At 41.2% G+C, this 20,948-nt stretch overlaps 1 protein-coding gene across 17 annotated transcripts in view; it reads left to right on the top strand.

Moving 5' to 3' along the window:
- The window catches only part of ESRRG (estrogen related receptor gamma), a 396,844-nt gene that overhangs the window by 228,346 nt on the left and 147,550 nt on the right, over positions 1–20,948 (top strand). Inside the window, exon 1 of one of the 17 annotated variants that reach the window (XM_040612412.1) lies at positions 12,761–12,939. The exons of the other annotated variants lie outside the window; for them this stretch is intronic. Within the exon in view, the coding sequence (XP_040468346.1) occupies positions 12,884–12,939 (56 nt within the window). The 5' untranslated portion in view covers positions 12,761–12,883. Of the gene's footprint in view, positions 1–12,760; positions 12,940–20,948 lie in introns of those variants that run through there. 17 annotated transcript variants of the gene reach the window in all.

Genomic DNA, 20,948 nt, shown 5'->3' with positions numbered 1-20,948 from the left:
AGGAGGCCAGCAAGAAGAGCAGATGGGAGGTGGGACAAGTTTATTACCAAAGAGGCCATTGGATAGTAACAGTGCACATACTGCTAGAGAAACAGATGAGGTGAGCGGATCGTTTTTCTGAATTCTATCTGAACATGCCTCCTATTCAGATTCCTCATTTCCTGAAGTTGGTATACTTTTTGAGAAACTTCCCTGGCAGATGGAAGAAAACTGTGCCATGTGACGCTCAGAAAAGCGATCATCAGAAAGACAGCAGGGCAGGATGGGGAACGGTGCTGCCTTCCAGAATAGTTGAAGTTGTGTTCCAGAATATTTTCTTAAATGGGAAATAATAGTGTTTGTAATTCTAAACTGATACCCATGGAAGAGCAGAGTAACATTAGAGAAGTGTGTTTTAAGAAAGCTGAATTGGCCTGACTAGTTCTTCCTTTACTTCGGGAATCAGACAAAAATATCCCGTGTTGTTTGTCGTGAGAGTGGGGACAACTGAAATTTGTGTGGCCACTATTGTCTTGCAAATCCTGTGTATGTTAACAGGTGAGTGAGTCTGACCTGATGCTGGGGGTGGGGGCGGGGGGGGGGACGGACCCCCAAAACAGCTGACCTTGTAAATACCCCAAAGAGCAGAAGAAAGGATGTTTTGCTTGCAAGGGCTCATTAATTAGCTGAATTTCTCCTCTAATCCTTCTGGGTCAGCTGTGTTGCTTACGCTACTCCAGAAGGGACAGGCTTGTAAAAATTGTCATGATGGGTATTTTCAACATGCAGTACACGGGCACAAAGCAGGTGTGCAGTCAGCAAGGTGTACTCTACAACTTCTGTCCTCGCGTGTAAACGCGAGGGCAGAGGTAAGGGGTTATTTTCATTTGGATAGCTACGTAAGCCTATTAGATGACCTGACTTGAGATTAAAGCAGACCTTGGACCAATCTGTGGAAAATGTTTTCCTTGGTTACTTTTCTTCTTAACTATCCACCTACCGTATCTCTCTCCCATCTGTACTAGTTGGGGTTTTTTTTAATAAAATCAACAGACAGAAGTAGTTCCAACAGTGTAGTAGTGTGTGATATCTTGTAATATCTCTAACACTCGCTACAGTCTAGAAATTTTTCTTTAAAATATTGACACAGTAGTAGCAATTATTTAATTTTGTCTGTGTTTTTTATTTTTATCGCAGCAAGTTTAAGGACTAAATTTTGCCCTGTACTGCACCACATGCATGTTCCTTGTATGAAGTTTGCTCATTTGCCTGCATGGTTTAGGGTAAAGGTAGTCTGTCACCTTGACAGCATTTGAGGGATCTGCAGTGCTTTAGGAGGTACTATACCAGGGCAATTGGTGGTTTCATGCCTTCTCGGCAATAAGGCCATTTTCAGTGCTAAGAATAATAAAATGTTCTCTTACTAGCACTCGGTGAGGCAGAATGTACTCTAACCTCTTGCTCCAACTCACACAAAGGCAACAACAACATCAGCTTTTGAAGCATAGGTATTCGTAAAATTAAAAACAATGGGCCGCTTTAAGAAGCTTTGTTTCTCCTTTGAATCCAAGTAAGCGTTTTGCATTCCTCACTGTCTCTGTGCTTAACTGCCTTGTTTTTTGGCAATAATAATATCATTTTATGTTAACGTGATGATATTCATGCCTGTAAATCTTCAAAACTGTGTGAGTGAGAAAAAGATAGAGAATCACTACTCATTGCAACCACCTCTAGGGAGAAATTCAGCATTTGTTCAGCAGCAAAGAATAACCTTACCTGGAAGTTCAGGACAATTAAAGTAGAAGCTAGCAATGTAAAATGCAGCGCGCTACGTAAAACGTGGATTGTGCTTTAGGATATACGAAGCAGGACAAAAGACGGACAGCCTCCCACGCCCCTCTCCGTGCTTGCTACCCCGGATTACTGCTGTATGTACAAACCCCACGTGGATAAGTCCCTCTGCAGTGAAGTTTCTTGAACTCCAGGTTGTGAGCACAAAGCCTGTTTTGTTACCCTGAGCATTTGAGAGCAAGGGAGAAGGCCAAGATGACAGATAGGTGTACATACATCTATATCTATCTATCTCCGGGAAAGCCAGACTAAAGCCAAAGTGTCTATAGAACTGTGTCACTGTAATTTTTTTTCTTGCTGTTTAAAGCCCTAGCCTGTATTATAACTGGCTTAAGTCCTGTCATAACACAAGTTTGATCTGGAGGTTTCAGCTCGTGCAGGGTTTTTTGTGTCATTTCTAACTTTTAAATGAGACAATATTAATTTTGAAGGAATTAGCCGGAAATTTCCTCATACAGTGATGAAATGGCACGAGTTAGCCAGCCTAGCTGCTAAAGGTTTTCTAATGAAAACTAGGGTGATATGAAATTTGCCTGATAAAGGGATCTCTAGATTTCATCTGCTGTATTAAATACCAGCCTAAAAGGGACAGCAGGACTCACAGCTGGTTGGGTAGATACTATCTACTTTTACATTCCAGGGACACTCCTTTACTTCCCTGTTATAGTCCAAACAAAGCCTGGAAATCTTCAGAGTCGGGACTATTTTCTTCCTCGAGGCTGGCAAGCTCCTTAAAAGTCTCGATAGCTTTTTATTTTATTTTATTTGTGTTTGTGTAACCGGTTCCTTTTCAGGTGGCATGTGAGGGTCTCAGTTTTTGGTGTGGACAGGTGTTTGTGTGCCTGCATTCCCCACAGGGCGGAAGGGGGGGGGGGGGGGGCATGGCGAGGTGTTGAGTGCTGAATGTTAAGCTCGTTCCTTTGTATGGCTTAGAAATCTCTGTTGTCCAGAATTGTACAGATAAGGCAGACCCATTTGCTTCATTGTCAGGCAATGTAGCTGAATAGAAATGCAAATGTGACATAAGGGGACTGCGCTGGGGAGGCTTTTGCTGTTACCTACTCTAACAGTGCTCCTGGCTGTTGGAAAATTCCTGCAGAATCCAAGGAGGGGTTATTTATTTTCTATTTTTTAAAATATAATTAGCTACAGGTTATAGGGAAGATTCTCCGAAAGAAAATGCATCTCTCCTGCAGATGCTTTTATTTTTATGCAGTGGAACGGCTTGGTTTTAACTCCCTTATCAAGAGCTGCATGCACTGCCCAGACTAAATTGGGAGCATCTCCACACTGTTTGACAAATAGATTTTTTGTAAACTGATTTAGCCTTTTCATTGTTTGCATTTCATTATATAGCAGACTTCATGTCACAAAATCGGTATTCATTCAAAATAGAGAATTTAGAGATAGGACTGTAGCCAGATAAAAAAATATTGCACAGCTCAGGTCTATTAACCATAGAATAATAGCAAGTCAGTGATCCAAGGGGTAGTTCTTCAGCAGGGAAGGGCTAACATAACTGAGGTCAGGAGTCAGACCTCAGGACTTCAAATGTGGCTGTCACCAGATTTACAAGTAAATCTACTGGGAAAACAGGGAAAATGAAGGGACCTTGCAGGGTAAGGAAAGAGAAAGGCAGCCCAGCTCTTTCATCTTAAATCTCAGGCTTCTCAGTGGATGAAGAATAAAAGTGTGATTTGCTTAAGTGTTCCACTTTATTCAGAAACTCTGAGTTGCATCTTCCAAAGCATGATTCGAGGATCTAACTCAATCAGGTTTAAAGAATTTATTTAGAAGAATAACATTAAAAGAGAACTGATTCTTGTTTTTCTGCCAGATTCATTATTGAATAAAGACAGTTAGCATTCTGCAAAGATGTGTACCAAATGCAAACAGTGCTAAAGAATACAGATATGGCCTTTAATAAGAATAGAGCAGTTTATGTTAATGCCTTAGGAGCAGATAATCTGAAGTTGGAGTAAACAGGTCAGTAGGAAGACAGAGTTGCAACTTTCCCTTTTGATATTTTATTTCTAAAAGCCTTTCCGATTTTTTTAAGCCTATTGTTTCCCTGACAATATTAGAGAAATTCTTGCCTGTCTCTTAACAGTCACATTGCCGTGGTTGCATGCAGAAACTGCTTTAGATTTTCTCACTGTAACAGCTCCCTGCCACCATCCTCACGCTTATAAACTTCATCTGCTTTGGACATAGTCCTGGATGGGTTCAAGGCAGGTAACGTTGAGGGTGTTCCCTAGGAAGTCAGTATTTCGTTGGGTAGTATTGTTTGAACTTGTGCTCAGATAAGTTGTGACTGTATTTTTCTGGGTTATCTGGTCAGTAAAGATACCGTATTATGGTGCTAAGTATTAGATCTGTTTTCTAGATGCACAAAAGTGGATGTGCTTTCAGGAAGCAGGTAATGAGGAATCTGTTCTACAATGCTTTAAGGGTGTGTGTGTGCAACTCAAGTTAATGTGTTTGTCTGAGAAAGGAACGTGAAATTTGGTGTGGTGCAGGTGAGAAGTTGTAAGGCATGTAACGCTGCACTTTAAAGTGCTTTCCAATCAGCTCACCTGAAGCTCCTTAAGCAGAGAAGCGGGGACTTTGGAGGGACAAAATTCATGAAGTTGCTTTCAACTATCATGAAAGACTGAGCCATTAACTTCTGCATACATGTGTTGATTCAGCTTACTTTTTTACTGCAAATTTTTGTGTGTCGATATATGTAGATAACCAACCGCCTATAATATAATACGTATGTGTGTTTGTTAAGTATAGGTGCGCACACACATGCATCTATAGTAATTGAACCAAATTGTTTGTGATACAAGTGTCAGAAAATCTAAAGGCTGTACTTTCTGGATCAGTTCACACCTTGAGTGAGTACTTTAGCACTGGATCTGCTTAAAAGTCATACTGCTGTTTTATTGCTTTATTCAGCATACTTAAATCAAATAATTACAATTCTTGCTTTTCCTTTTTTATCTGTGAAAGACAGAAAAATTCTGTCATAGGCAAGTGAAGCTCAGTTTCTGGAAATGCAACACCTGAAATGATGGGAGAAAAAATACTAATATGAACACAGATTTGCACATTTCTTAAAAAGTAAATTAGAATATAAATCCAAATTTGCAAGTATGTGAATTAAACCGAGAAAGTGTATGCATAATGTTTACATCTTAACCGTTATACACGGAGCTAAATCTATTGATTTGAGATTGAATAAATGCATAGGGCTAACTGTCTGGTCAATAGGAGTGAAGCTGTTGTAGGACAGAAACATAGGTGACAATAGAAGGCTTCAGCTGCAGAAGGATGCCGTTAAAATTATATTGTCTCATTTAATCATATGTACTAATACAGCCAGAAAAAAAAGTAATTCATTGTAGTAATGTAACCCGAGCATTTTTGTTAATGTGTGATTCTTATGTATTGTATGAAATAGATTAATATGATCCTGTTAGATGTTAGCGTATGAGTCTACTAGAGACAGCAGGATCATTGCACTTGTATTGGTGTATACTGACATACTTTTGACTGGTATTCTAGACCTTCCACCTACCGCTAAGTGGGGAATGAGTATGGGAGTGGTGAACAGCATCTCGGTGCACCCTGGTACGTTCTGTAAAGGCTTGCTTTAAGGGCACCAGATCTTTAACTTTCAGGTGGATGGAGCTGTAGGAACTGGGAAGAGAGCATTTGCTGGTGAATTCCATGTTTATTTGAAACTTCTGGAGCTGTACAGTTGTACATCTGGGAGCTATATATCCATGAAAACCTTTATTTTATGTCTCTTCATATTGATGATTGGGGAAAAGTAGAAGGTGAGCTTAACATATTCCTGTGCTTGGTTTACATGCATACTTATGTGTCCAAGAAATGATTTGACCTGGAGTCTAAATATGCCTCTGTACAAAGCTTACTATATTAAGGGCGCAGTTAGTCAGCTGACATACGGATTTAAAAGAAGGCATGTATACAGAAAGAAAAATGAGAGTTCTGATACTACAGGGGCAGATTTCTGTGGCCTTCATTACGGAATCTCGACCTGCTTTCAATCTGGGATGTCTAGAGATGAGCTTCGGGTAGCTAGTACCTTATGGGGAGGGAGCATTTGTTTACTCTTGAACAGGTGAACTCTCTTCAACCTTTGTTACCGGTTTCTTCTTACTGTTTCAGTGGTGAAAGCTCTGATTCACCAGCATAGTCAGGTTATTTTGAACTGAGGACATTTCAGTAGTCTTGTTTGTCTCCAGTATTAATTCTGCACCACATTCTTGCTTCCCAGGTCAGTGAAATGTTAGGCAATGGAGAATCTCACCTCGATTTTGGAGAGAGCAGTTAGATATTTCTATATTACATTGAATTCTTCCTTAACAGTTATGGATAACAAAAGTAGGACACCCAAGTGGAAAGTCCCTGCTTGACAAGCAGATTGGTTTTTTTGGTTTTCAGTACTTAAAATAGATGTTTCCCTGCTTGTTGGTATTTGTTGTAGGTAAACTGTGTTTAATTCAGTGTTACTTGCACCTTTACCTTTAATCTATTGGTTTAGAAAGCATGCATTCGATGTCAGACAACATAAAGACAGCATGTAGAGATAACCCTGATGTGAGTGATGGTTCATCATCTAGCGTATGGATAAAAGATTTCTGAGGCTATGTTACTTGGCAGTTCAACATGATCTGACTGTTTGTTAATCAGAGAACACATGAAGAACAAAGGAGGGAGAACAAAAATGTTGAAAAAAGTGTTGTATAGCTGGAAGACGTACAGTGGGACAAGTGATGCAGTGGTAGGAATGGATAAAGCAGTCATGGAAACAATGAGCTGTAAGAGGGCAAAATTTGTTTAATATTGTTTCGTGTGACTTGAGTTTGTTGGTAAAGGGGATAACATTTTGTATTCAGTCAGAGAGCATGTTCTGTAAATCTCTTCAGTTACCCGTTCCCTGGGTGTCGCAATAGATTAAGTCGCTGTGTGATGATATGACACCGCCATCACTCGTCTTCCTGGGATATTGCTGGAGGCAACAACAAACCTGTGTCTTTGGCACATGTGAAGGAATTTAGTGCTTGAGGGGTTAAATTACACAGGCTCCCCTGTGGATCAGCTTATGCTTGGACAGTAATAATAGCAATAACATTAATAATAAAAATGCCAGAGCGAAGGGAGTGCAGGGGGAGCAAAAGGAAGAAGAGTGATGGAAGACAGGCTGGGACAGTCGGGGCGGGGGGGGAAGGCAGGCTAGGGAGGATGTGCCTTGTACAGCAGGTGTACCAGCTCCACGTCAGATGTCGTAGGAGCCTCTGCGACATGCACATGCACAAATACACTTCACAAAAGCTTTGAGGATGGTTGGTGGCTCTGTGCGTGTGTGCGCGCTCTCGCTTCGAGCCATGATATCCTAGGGCAGTGTAACAAGCAGTTCATGTCAGCTCACAGTAAAGATTATTGGTGTTTTCACTGGGGAAATATTGATGCTCCATCTTCTTCTGTTTTTAGCATTTTAAGCTTGCAGTCAGGTAGACTGGCTGGTGTGAGAGTGGGAAAAGACCCACTGAGGGACACGTTTCATCCCTCAATTAGATGGAGCTAAACCCCTAACCTTGCTTAGGAATAGCTGCTGATGCGAAGTTTTCTTCTTTCTCTTCTCGTTTAGTGGGATATTACATTTCACTGCAGTATAGGTGATAGAATGGGATGTCAACTGGGATGTTATGGTTCTAACAGAAAGCACAAGCGCTCTTTAAGGAAAGTGCTTTTGTATAGGTGAGGCCTCCAAAAAAACAGTAATGTAAATGCAGAATGTGGATATTGCCCCCCCTCCCCCCCGCCTTTAAATTCCTGGATGGGTAAGCCATCACAGTAATGGACAACAATGTGTATTGGGGGTGGTGTGGGGCAGGGAATCTGAATTTGTTCTTTTCCAGGTTTGTTGTTTATCGTAATGCTTCTAGTGAAAATGGCTAATTTACTCTTTCTATAGGAATATTTTAAGGATGATTATCATAATATCACAGCTGCTGAAAAGGTCTAAAATAGGACATTGACCTTGAATGTGTTCCTGCGTTTAGTATGTGGTGCTTAACATTCAAGAAACAATATAACTGCAACTCATTTATTAATGTATAATCTCAAAATGTTAACTCTTGCTCTGTAAATACATGCCACAAGGATTGTAGAAAGCTTGCAGTATCCCACGAAGTACATGTGGTATTTTATCAGTGTAAATATGTATAAGATTTTCAAGATTTCTGCTGGGAATACTCCATAACTAAAGTAAGTTTTCCCTTTGGTACTGCACTAGTTTATGATTTAATTTTTACTGACATTCCACCAGTCATATTATTAGCTTCACAAAATGAAAGTGAAATAATCCTGTATTAATTAAACAGAGCAACTGAATTCCCTCAGTCATCTTATCCTTGGCTGTCTGAGACAGTAATGCACTTCAGCTTCTCTGAAGAAACTTACACTAAAAAAAGAGCTTGGGGTAATAGCGAGATATCCAGATTGAAGCGTGTGCCTGAATTATCTTCAGGGAGTAGACCTTTTTCGGTGGGTGACAGGCAATGTGCGTGCAGCTCCCTTTCTTTTTTTTCTTCTCCTCTTTTTGTCAGCGGCTTTGGAAAAGGTGTTTCGTCAAGAGAGTAATTTTCATTTATAGCAACGTGAACAGTTTCTATTCTGTATCAGTGGAGGCAGTCATTTAAATACCCATGCCCATGCCCTTGAAAATAAAACGAGGAGAAAATATGGAGTATTTATTTGAGACCAGATGAATTGAATGTAGCTCAGTAACATGGTAAGGCAATTGCTGTTATTTCACGGGGACATTTTTTATATGCTGGAACCGAGTGTAGCAGCAAAAGCAAAAAGCCCTGCCCTGTGTATTTGTAAATGCACTGTGGAAAAGTTCTAAGGAGGATTCGGAGATTGTGTTATGTGAGCTTTTTTCCCTACGATCAAAGCGAGGAGTAATTAATGCTAAATACAAATTGAAATAGCAGATGGCTTTAAAGTAATAACCTGCTACAGTTTGTCCAACTACGTACAAACAGGTGAGCAGAATCTGGAAGTTTCGTACCGTTCGTTTTTGTAACTCACTAGCGGTATATCCAGGGATGCACCACGTGCCTTCTGGTGAAAAGCACAAAAGGCAAAAGACCAGTACGCAGCGACAATATTGTTCTAATGTTGATTTCACTGTAGCATAAATACATCTATTTCTTGTGTTTCTTTAAAGAGCAACTGTGAATAAAGAGAAAATCACGTATTTGATGAGACTTCGATATTTATTTCAAACTTGTAACAATATACTTTTTGGCTAGACTATGAATAAGGTGCCATGGTGTATGGCAAATTTCTGTCTAAAGTAGCAGTATACTTATTTTCAAATAAATTCTCAGTGGCTAACAGACTCTTTCATATGCTTGCTCTTTCCCAGATGGCTTGATCTTGTTGCTGCTTTTGGTAAATACACATTTGACACAACGCACTGTGCAGCTTCTGTGAAGTGCCACTGAATCTTACTACTACAGTTGCCTTGAGGTAGTTGTGTTTTAAGAATCTGGCTGTTTGGATGCCTTGAAACGTCTATAGGATTTAAATGTGAAGATGCTTAAAGATGTACTCGCTGTTCGGCACACAGGAAAAATTACATGCACAGAGAGATGGTGGAAATGGAGGTGCTGCTCAGTAATGCCCCTTGACTGGTACAGGCACTCATGATGACTTTTTCCTTCCCCTTGGATTCCATTGCCACTGTTTTGTATAGACTCCTTGTGGTAAGATTTTGCACTGTACGTTTTGATAAGTTAGCACAGATGTGTGCTTGCATGCATGTTCTTATTCTATACCCTCTGATAAAATTCAGTAAACTGATACCTGTTTTGCTTTTTTTTTTTATTTCCACTACTGCTATTTGTATTTGTTTCTACAGAAAAGCTTGAGAAAATGAAGATATGCTTAGCCCCAGGTTATTTACTGCTGTAATCTCTTCCTTATCTTTTTTTCCCCTTCCCCAAACTGATCAGTAACTGTGAAACCCAAGTTCAAGAATGTAGTTGGAATTCCAGGCCCCAGTCTGGTGGAGGTGACACTTTCAGTCCCAGGGGAAGAAGCCAACTGCTTTGTTTATCAACATGCAAAGTACAGCACGGTGTATTTCTGGTTCTCTGAGAAGCAGCACCGGCAGGGAAGAGAGCCGCTTGCTTGGATGAAAGATGGTTGATAGAAAGGGAGTGATGGTTCATAGAAGGAGAGGAAAAATGTGTTGTTTGGGGATGTAGAGGAGGGTGGGGGACGACAAACCAACAAGGTAGCGGAAACTATGTGAAAGTGAAAAGGAGGGCTTACAGGAAGACAGACCATGACAGAAGGAAAGAGACTATCATGCTTCAGCCCTTGAATATAATTATATAATCTTAGGAGATAATGAATGAAAGTAGAAATCAAGCCTAACCTGTGCTTTGGCAAGTTGCAAAATGGATTAGCTGTCATATTTTAAGGAGGGTGTATTCCAGGGTGCTTAATACAGAAAAGTGACCTTATCGAATTACTCGTGTATAGGGATTCATTATGGGTGATTTTCAAATAAGAAAACACATATACACATGAAAAGATTTGAAGGCATTTTACCATTAAAATATTGAAAAATAGCAATTTGGGGTATAAGTTTATAAACAGACACTCAGACATCCAGTACAAACAATATATTTGTATTTTCATGTTTTGCCAATGTGCACATGTAAATCAGTTTGTTGGAACTCTATTTTGGGTTTATACAGTAATACAGATACCTATACATAAAGACATCATATTTAAGTTCTGATTTGATTCCAAAATCCACATTTATCAAATGGCTACTTAAAGAGGACGTTCTAATACAGTAACGTGATTAAATGCCTCTCATTTTAAAATTTGATAAAAACTGAATTATTTTTTTGTGTCTCTGATGTTTCTGCAGAGTACTTGGATTTTACTCTCCATTTCAGAGCTTTTTAATTCACCGCTTACACGTGAATTTACATCTTAATTACAGAGTTCACATCTAACAATACAGACAGCACAATGCTTATTGGTAATTAAGCTTTTACTACCTGCTTTCATACAGTAGTCTGAGCTATAGTTTTGCTGTGTGAGTTTTGATTCCTAAACTTGCATGTATTTATACTGGGTTTGTAGGAAGGAGGCCCAGTCTTTATGTAAGCTTACATACATAACACCACAATCTCTCTGCTGTAAACATGTACAAACATGTCTATTGCACGTAGATACTGTGGAACTAGGTTCTGTTGCTGTATTTATTTGCTAAAATGCTGTGAAACAGATCTGGAGAGGGCATTTGCGTTCTCATTTTTTTTGAATGGTATTAATGCATTCTGAGGGTGTGCACTTTTTTTTTTTTGATCCTAAAAGATTGCTATTTGCATCATGTTAGGGCTCTAGTCACAAAAGATTTTGTAAGAGCTGAGCTGAATTATAAAAAATTATGGGCTTTCCAGTTTTGTTTGTTGGGGGTTTTTTGTTTTCTTGCCAGAAATATTGCCTACATTTGAATTCACTGGTAGGGGTAGGAACACTTTGAACCTGGAAAAAGAGTACGGCGTATTAGTTATGGTATTAAGGAAAAATAGTAGCTTTTGAGAGAAAAAAAATGCTCACTAACGCATTACTGATTCTTTCACGACAGGGTGTTTGTGTGTGTTTCAGTGCAAACTGTCTCTCTAAATTTGAGTATGGTCATTTTCTTGGAACAAGTTTAATCAGGGACCTTTCATATGACAGTGACGAGCAACTGAGCTGGCTCTAAGCAGCGGTTTGGGCTTGGTGACGTTTCCTATGCAGCATACATACGGGCTATGTGTTTATCCCCCTTTTAGTTCGGTAAGATTTACTTTACAAAACCCAACCCTCCCAACACTGTGCAGGTCTGTGCACGCTCCCCGATTTCCCGATGCAGCCCTTGCCCTGCTCGAATGAGGCAGGGTGAGCCAGCCCACTACAGTCCCTCCACAGTTACAGATGGAAGTGATCAGTTCTGCAGCTTTTGTTTCTCTTTACTGTATCTAAATATACACATCTAAACACTGGGACAGGGGCACCCCCCCTTACATACGGCCATATGTAGATGTGGCTAAGCTGTATGTGACCCCTATACCTGCGCACGCTCCCCGCTGCACCCAACGCGGTTACCGAATGGGGCTGAGTGCTCGCTCGCTAACGCATGCCCTTTTTCAGTAAATATGAAATAAGGCTTTTCATGGCTAAATAGATAACTAAGTATTTATATAGATTTTTATATATTTATGTAATCCATATATATTGCTATAGATTAGACGTAATCAAATCCCAGCTTCACCCCCTCCACCCCCCACCCCCCCCCCAGTAACTCGGATGACAATGAAAAGTTGAGTTACCCAGAAGCTTCGGCAGGCTGCACTTGGCGTTATTATTATTTATTTTTCCCCCGGCGCCGAGCAGTTCCAAGGGTTAGGGAAGCGGCGGGCAGGCGCGCGCGCCGGGAGCCCGGCGAAAACGCCGCAACCGGCAACGGCGGCGCGAACTTCATCCTCGACCCTTAGGCGCAGTCCTTCGGCACCTTCACCGGGCGTCTGCCCCTGAAGTTCGGGCCGGGCCGGGCAGCCCCCAGCGGGCCGCCCGCCGGCAGCGCGGACATGTCCGCGGGCTCTGCCCCAGCCGCCGCCGCCGCCTCAGGCCGCTCCCCCGTCCCCACCCCTCTACCTGCCGCGCGGCCCGCGCGCCGGGCCGCCCCGGCGCCCCCGGCGCCTGATTGGCCGCCGCCCCACCAATCCGCCGTGCCCCCGGGCCGGGGGGACTGCATATGTAAAGCCCTACTTCATATTCATGAGCGCCGAGCGGGGCTTTAAGTCCTTGATTAGGCGCGCGGGCGAGCTTTTGGTCCCAACTGGCCGCGCCTGCCGCCGCCGCCGCGCCCGGAGAGCACTGTGCCAAGTGCGCGGCGCTCGGCCACGGAAACTTTGATTTACCGCGGGGGCGCACGAAGAATGGTCGCCGGGCGCACATGGATTCGGTAGAACTTTGCCTGCCGGAGCCGCTCTCCCTGCACTACGAGGAAGAGTAGGTACCGCTCCCCGCCCCCACCCCACCGCCGCCGCCTGCCCCAAACCATGACAGGCGCCTAGACGCCGCTGCAGGTAACGCTGTGCCGGGGCCGCGGGCGGCAGCCGGTGCGTGCGCGGCGGGCCCGGCCCGGCGCGGGGCACTGCGCGGCGGCTGCGCGCCGGGGGGGGGCGGGCGGGAGGTGGCCGGCCGCGGGGCGGAGGAGCGGTGCCGTCGGCGGGGGAGCACCCGGCCCCGCCGCCTGCCCCGGCGCTCGCAGTCTGACAGGTGCGCCGGGCTCCCCGGCCCTCCGGCGGCGGCGGGGGGGGGACCCCGCGGGGCGCTGGGGCGACGGCCGGCAGCGGCCGCCCGCCGCGCTCCCTGAGGTGGCGGCCGCCCTGCCGGGGGGCGCCGCTCCGGACGGGCAGCCTGAGCCACCCGGGGAGGGGGCGTTTTGTACTTTGCAGGCGCCCGGCGTGGCCCTCGGCGCCGGCTTTTCCTCACAAAAGGCAGCAAAACACTTTTTAAGGAGCCGCAGTTCTTGGTTGGCACTTCCCCGCTACCTGGCGGAGCGGCCCCGGCGCGCAGCGCGGCGCCCCGGCGCTCTGGGGCTGGCGGGGGGCTCCCGAACTTGCTTTCAGCCCGCAGCCGGGATTAAATATTAGTATATCTCGGGAGCTGTCACCGCTTCGTTTTTCTTTATGTCGAGCCGTTACGTAGCCGTGCCTTCGTATTACGCCGAGACAGTACCACCGACGAAAAAAACCCAGCTCACAGCCAGCATCGCCCTAGACGCAGCCTGTGGAACGGCTGTATTGAGAGGTGACAGTGTATTATAGGTGGATGCCCACTAGCTGTCCTTACTGTCTGCATATTGCACTGCTATTTGTAATTAAGCCAGAGACGAAGTGAATTGCGGTGATTGCATATTGGTGAAATAATACGGGCGGTAACAAATCGCCTGGCTCCCAGGAATACAGTTTGGGGAAGGGGAGGCAGGGGAAACCCGCTGTAACGTTTGGAGAGAAATAAAAGAAAATAAACAGGTAAGGATGTCCTCTCAGATGTGCTTTATAGGTCAGTGCACTGTGAGCTGTTGTACAGTGTAAGATAGCTTCATAAACGTAAGAACGCAGTTTCCACAGCTTCTACTAAGTGGTGTGTTTTTTATAAAATACATACAAAGATAAGAGATTTTCCTTTTTTGTGTGTGTGTGTGTATGCTCCCCCCTGCTCCCCCTCCCCCAAAGGAGCTTTCTTGAATTTACCTTCTTACAGCTAATTTGAATGATTAGTTTAGATAAGCCTCTTAGAGTAGATGCATTTAAATGAAATCGGGGCACATGTCTTTTTGGCTCTGGTGCAAGATTCAAACTAATTTTTTTCTTCCGCTTTGGCTCAATTAAAAGTGATCTTAAAACACTCCCAATATATTGTCTGAGCGTAGGGTTTGAGGCGTGTGTGATTGAGTGGACGCAAGTGACGTTCAGAAACATATCTGCTTCTCTGTCTCAATTAATAAACCCCAGAGTTTTACATGTAATTAATATTCATAGTAATTGTGTTTTGACTATATTTTGTAACATGCATGTGCACATAAGGATATGCAAAATAAATGTAGTAATTTCTACAGTTCTTACGTTATGGATGAGGGCAGAGAGGATTCAAGCTAAAAATTGTCCGAACATTTTGGGAGTGCACCACTAGGTATGCTTTGATTTTAAGGCAGAGCATGTTAAAGAATGCAATAACTTAAAAGCCAGCTGCAACCTTGGCTTTTTGCTTTTTCAGCACTAACAATAACACTAATAATTACTAATAGTTAATAAGCTAACAGATGCAATAAATATAGCTGCTCATTTTGACATATGTGTCAGTTTAATCATTCTAAATGAATCAGTGTGTTCATAACGTGAAATCTCCTTCAACCTCTGATTAAAATGTAACGTTGACTAAAGGATTATAGAGCGGACTTAATTTTACTGACTGTTTTAACAGTTGTCACAGCTGTTGGAAGAAGGAAAGGCAATTGAAACACTCCAAAAAAGGCTGTGGGGGGGTGGGGTGGGGAGAACCAGACTAGTTTAGTAAATTTAAACATGATCTCTGAATGCCAAACATAGAAAACTGAGGAGATTTGTAACTCCAGAAAGCTTCTGTGCACTATGTGCATTTGCCCTTTGTGGCTCAGTGTGTTTCGTTAATTTGAACCCTCAGCAGTTTCCCTACTTTGAACATTTAAAAACGTGCAACGGCGTTTAAATGTGAAACAAATTCAGCTGTTTGAGTGCACACAGATTTTCATCTTACAGTGCAACTGATAAAATACGCAGATGACCAGAAAAAAAGATTGTGTAGAATGGCTGTAACATTTAAAAAGTGGACATAAGCGTCACATCATGTGGATAGTTCGGTGCGGTGATGATGGTCAGTATACATACTTGTATTTTCCTAACCGTTCTCATGTTGCAATGTGGGAAGGGGCTGCGGAGTTACCCAGCGAGTCTGTCTGGGTTATGTTTGTGTACGGATGAATATGAGTGTGTGTGTGTGTATGCTCACATGCAGCAGCATGTAAATATATGTATTTGTGTGTGTGCGCATGGTGATTATAGGCTAAGCATGCGAAAGAGTTCGTCAGTTTCACTCTTCTTTAAAACGTTTTGGCATAGCTTGTAATGCCTGAAGATTTTTTCAGAAGCGTCTTTCATTTGTAAAGGGAGGAAAGGGGTGGACTGAAGAACGCTTCTTTGTGAAGTGGGAAGCAGCACTTGATTCCACTCCACGGTCTCTTCAGGCTGTGGAGATCTTTAACCTCATGCATTCGTCTTATTAGATAGCTATTTACAGTTGTTATTAAGAAGTAAAACCCAAAGATAATATTAAAGTCAAAAGTCTCCAGGCCTGTGTATGCGTCCCCGGCGTGTAACGTGGCACGCAGCTCTGTGTCGTGAAGCCAGTCCCCAAGTGTGGGTGAGCGAACCGACCCTGCCTGTGTGCTCCCCTTGGGCAGCAGGCAGGCCTTGGGCCGTTCTTCCTTCTCCTTTTCTGGTTGTAGTTCTTTGCTTTTTTGGGTTTTGATAGACTGCTGGGAAGTTTTGAAATCCTGCAGAAAGTATAAAGGTTTTGTGCTGAAATGTCCGTCTGACAGCTTTTCATTTACTGGGGTTTGCCCCTCTTCTAGCGATGGTTGCTCATTTTAATGTGTTTATGGTTGTGTTCTTTTATTTACTGAGCCTGGTGCGTTGCAGCGGTAATTAACCCGTGTTATTAGCAAAGCCCTTGTGGATATCCATTAATTCTTTTGAATGGCTGATCATTTTTCCTGTACTTCCCCCCCCCCCCCCTTTTTTTTTTTCTGAAGGCACGCTGTCCTTTTTCTAACATTCTTTAAGCTTTAACATTTTCCACAAATTTGTTTTTAAACAGAGGCAGAGAGAAGGGCACCATCCCCATAGTTCCATAATAAAGAATAACTATTGTCTTAACAAACTGTTTTCAAAGATGCTAATGGGAAGCAAAACAACTGGGAGAATCTGTAGGGAACAATTTATTTAATTATTATTTTTCAAAACACATGCTTAATGATAAGAGATAAGAATTTGCTTCATCTTTTCCTTTTTTTTTTTTTTGTGTGTGTGTAGCTGCATTAGCTGTTGTGAATATTTTAGTGTTCGTATTTTAATCAGATTTCAACTTAGTTAATAGCACTTTGGGCATTTAAAAAATATTGAGCCAGCAGAAAAATACTTGTGCTTGCACTGCTGAGAAAAGATAAGGGCCGCCTCATTAGCCAACCCTACTTTTGCAATTAATTTCAAATACATGGTGCTATTCATCAAATACAGAAGGTAACTTGTCTATGATAATATTTAACAATACTTGAAGCCCACTTTGCTAGAGTAGCTAGAAAGTATGATATGTCTATTCTCACAGATATGTCAGTCCATATGCTATGCTGCTAGTTCTGGATGTTACAGAGCAAAATTATGATAGAAAGATTATGGTATAAAAATATGAATTATTTATAAGTGACATGATTATTCATGTTACAGAATGTTTTTAAAGGACTGACCCTTGACCTGCAGGGAGGTTGCTTGCACCCCTGTGGAAGTGTTAGTAGGAATGAAAAAGATACTTACTTGAACCTTTCAAGGAAGTATCTGAAATAATTATTTTTTTACTTAGGTTAAGTGAAATGCATAGGATAAGTAGGGGGGAAGAAAAAAGGGAGGAACTCTTGCTTCTATTGAAGCTTAAAGTAGCCTCTGTCTAGAAGATAAGCTTTGCTATGAATTCTTCTTCATAGCAAATTCATGGAGGGAAGAAACAATAAAATGTTGATCTGTTACAAGTGCATATGAGCCTCATGCTACCAAGCTCTCTAGAGGAAATCTGTGATTATGCCAGGCCAGTTTGTTCAGTTTTTATCTCTTTTACATCCACTGGCCTTGTATTAAATTGTCATTGTCCTAAAGCACATGAGAGAGAAATGAATTGCATTTCTCGACATGCTCTGACAGTGAAATATTTAGCCTCTCTGTCTCCAGTCATACTCATATGTATGTTTGATAGCGCAGGGATGACACCAACAGTCGCAGCTGCTTGACATTCCACTTATTACATGTTCTTTTACATTTTGTGTATCCTCTTTTACTTTTAGACTTCGGTTAGGTAATCGTACATGCATTCAGTCATATCTGTATGTGTGGTTTTGTTTTATGTATTTGCATTTTATGTGGAAATCCTGTCGATGCACAGCAAGTTTCAAGTTCAAATACATACCTATCTATGCATGTCTGTGTGTGTGTTCCAGGTGTATAGTGTATTCCTGATGCAGTTTGTGCAAGGTACATCTGTTGTTGTATGTGTGCACACAGACATGTATACACTAAGTCTATGCAGAGCTATTTAACTTCCTTCTATGCAGTTGCTTGTCAAGAATCTGCTGCTTTTATGTGGTTGTTTCTTATCCATGAAAAGAGAGCTGGCCAGCAATGTAAAGTGTGTGCACCTGATTTTATATCAGCTTCTTTACGTAACCTAGCATTTTCTGTATTTATACTTACAGTTTTGCTTTTAAAAGATGCTGTATTTTTTAATAAAAATCTTGTCCTCCAAGTAATTTACATGACTAATATTATTCATATTCCTGTAAGTTTTGTCTGCCAATCAGAGAACTGTTTTTTCAGCTACCTGTGTCCTTGGACACATGGTTATGTTTACACCTAAAGAATATAATTGTTTTTAGGGAGAGAAGCCTCCTACATATGGCCGTTAATATAGATCATATTGTTCTCAGAAAAAAATATAAAATACACATTCCATTTTAATGGTCCTTAGTCCTCACCAAAAATCCTATAGGTTTTTTTTTGGTATGGTTTGCTTGTTCAGAAGTAAAAATACTTTGAAACATTGAAGAAAAATATTAAACTGAATTATGTACTGCTATTTCAAATATTATTATTTAATTATTTCTAAAGGATTTTGTTTTGCCTTTTCAGTAGCAGTTTGGAGAGTAACATCGATAGATACGGTAGAACAGTGCCTTTTGACATCTATGTCTTGTGAAACAATTTATGTATTTGCTATGTTACAGAAGCTTTAAATCTCTTGGGTTTATTTACATAATGCCTGTAATGTTTTTCAATTAATTTGTATTTCCTTCAAAGAAAGAAAGGCTTTTCTCTTTGCTCTTCCTTCATATAGCAGGTTTGCATTAAAGGGAATCTTCTCTAATTTCCAGTTACTTTCCTCTTTTAAGGAGCATAGCTTTTTAATGAGAGCATTGTTTCCAAATCTTTTAAAATTGAAATAAAAATTATTTTTTTGCTTCAACTTCGTACATTTGCTAGGAGAAATCTATGTTAACATTCTAATGAAAGTTAGAGCGATATAGGTACTTCTACATAGTGTAAGACAAGCATATGCTGTTTTTCTTTACTGCTGAATGCCTATTTCTTACCGTGGGTCGCCATTCTGAGTTTATATGAAATCTAGATGGAACATTCTGATTTAGATCAAAATAATTTACAAGGCAAAACAAAAAATAGTATTAGAAATATAAATTCATATTTTTCATGACACTAACACAGAACATTAAGCATGAAATTGGAGAAGGGTCTCCATATACTGCAGAAAGTTAGTGTATCGAGGTGTATGAAATGAAGGTTCCTTGTCCTCAGTCTAATCAAGCCATTTATAATAACCTTGTACAGAATTGTGCACATTTATTTATATGATAACCTACTGAAATATGATTAGTTACTTTATGCATGTGAGAATAATGTAAATGTATCCTTCTATCATATATTGAAAATTATATTCTCTTTCCCTGGCTACAAACCTCTTTACAGATTTGAATTGTAGTCTTTATGTGGGAGGGCAGATTCTCTTAAAGGGTTGTGTTCTGAAACCAAACTTTTAAGATAAGGTGATTTGAGGTTTTTTAGGTTATTATTTTGCAGATTAGCATGGATGTCTCTTATTCTTCTGTATCTTTTCATGTTGCTGTAAGTGAAAAAACCTGCACACCTCCTTTTCATCATTTTGATTGGAACTACATACCATATGTAATGTGTTTTGGCAGCACTTACCTAGCCAAAGAAAACAAATTAATATTAGCCATGCTGAGGGGTGTCAGAAGTATCACAGATGTGTCGATTTAGCTTTGCTCCATCACACTCTTTCCTTAAACAACTGGTCAAGCTGTCGCAAAATGTAGTGTTGGCTACAACGAGATTCTAATAGGTGTGATCAGAGATTGATGGGTTTGGCAAGTTAGAATGAGAAGATGATGTGGAGTTGCTGTTGCTTGTTTTGTATGGCCTTGGAAAAACCCCAAAGAAACAAAAGCAAAAAAAAAAAAACGGGGGGGGGAGGGAAAATTAAAAAAGGAAAAATATAATTAAAAATTATAAGCTCCCCCCCTGCCAGCTATAAAGGCCTGCAGATGTAGAGATGCTGGTAAGTGTAATGAAAAAGTGTGTCTAAAATGTAATGCCAACTTGTTCCTGAGCATTTATGAAATTCTCTCCCGTATAAAGGTGCCAGGACGGGTGGCGAGAGGAGGAGATGGCTTGTTTTATTCAGTCCATCTTTATCTGTGTTACTCTTCTTCTTTTTCCCCTTTCCCCAATTTTCTGTGTTTGTTTCTAGATCTATACTTGGAAGAAACACTTTTTGAATCTCACACATGAATATTTTTAAGGAAATAAAGGACAGGAAAATCTAATAAAGAACAGTAGTTAACAAAATGGTGAAATCATACTCCTTTATGTACTCTTAGCTGTGCTCTTAATATAGCCAGCTACTGGTAGTTTGTGTAATTCTCCATATATTGAAAAGGCAATAGAGAGAAAGGATCAAGCAATTTTCTATGTATTCTTTATTTACTTTTTAATATTTTTTTTCTGTTTTCATGTTGGCTGCAGGATTTGGCCTCTGTCTTTTTGGAAGATGAATGTCAGTGTCCTTTTATGTTTAAGTTGGTATTTTCTTGCTTAGATGGACTGTTATATGCTCAGTTGACAAGTATTAATGCTAAAACAGTTTTCAGAGGAATTAATTTCAGAAAGTCTGTGAGGTTTTCTTTAGCATAATTACTTTACACTTTTTTTTTAAAAAAGGAGAAACTTATGGTATAAATAAGACCCTAAAACTCATGTGCTGTCTTAAGTACAAACAGGTTTAGAGTGTGTTTCTGAAAGCAAATGCACATGGATTGCTAGCAAAATTGTCTTTGGAGAATGCTAAAACTCTTACAGAAAAAAATGGATTTCTCCACCCCCCCACCCCCCCCCCCCCCCCCCCCCCCCCCCGGTACTTTAATGTTCCATGAATGCATGAATGCAAGATTTCCTCTACTAAATTATATTCACTTTTCCAGCAGTGAAAGAATTCCCTGGCAATGTTCTCGTAGCAGCCGTTACTGTAGTGGGACAGATTAGATGTTTTGAAGTGGCATGAAATGCCATGTCTTTAACCAGCTGTTCCTGTGAGTGTGAAAGGGGTGAGAATCGGATTCC

The sequence above is a fragment of the Falco naumanni genome, chromosome 12 (assembly GCF_017639655.2).
Source record: "Falco naumanni isolate bFalNau1 chromosome 12, bFalNau1.pat, whole genome shotgun sequence".
In the NCBI taxonomy this organism is placed as follows: Eukaryota; Metazoa; Chordata; class Aves; order Falconiformes; family Falconidae; genus Falco; species Falco naumanni.
This window is presented reverse-complemented; position numbering and strand designations above follow the sequence as displayed.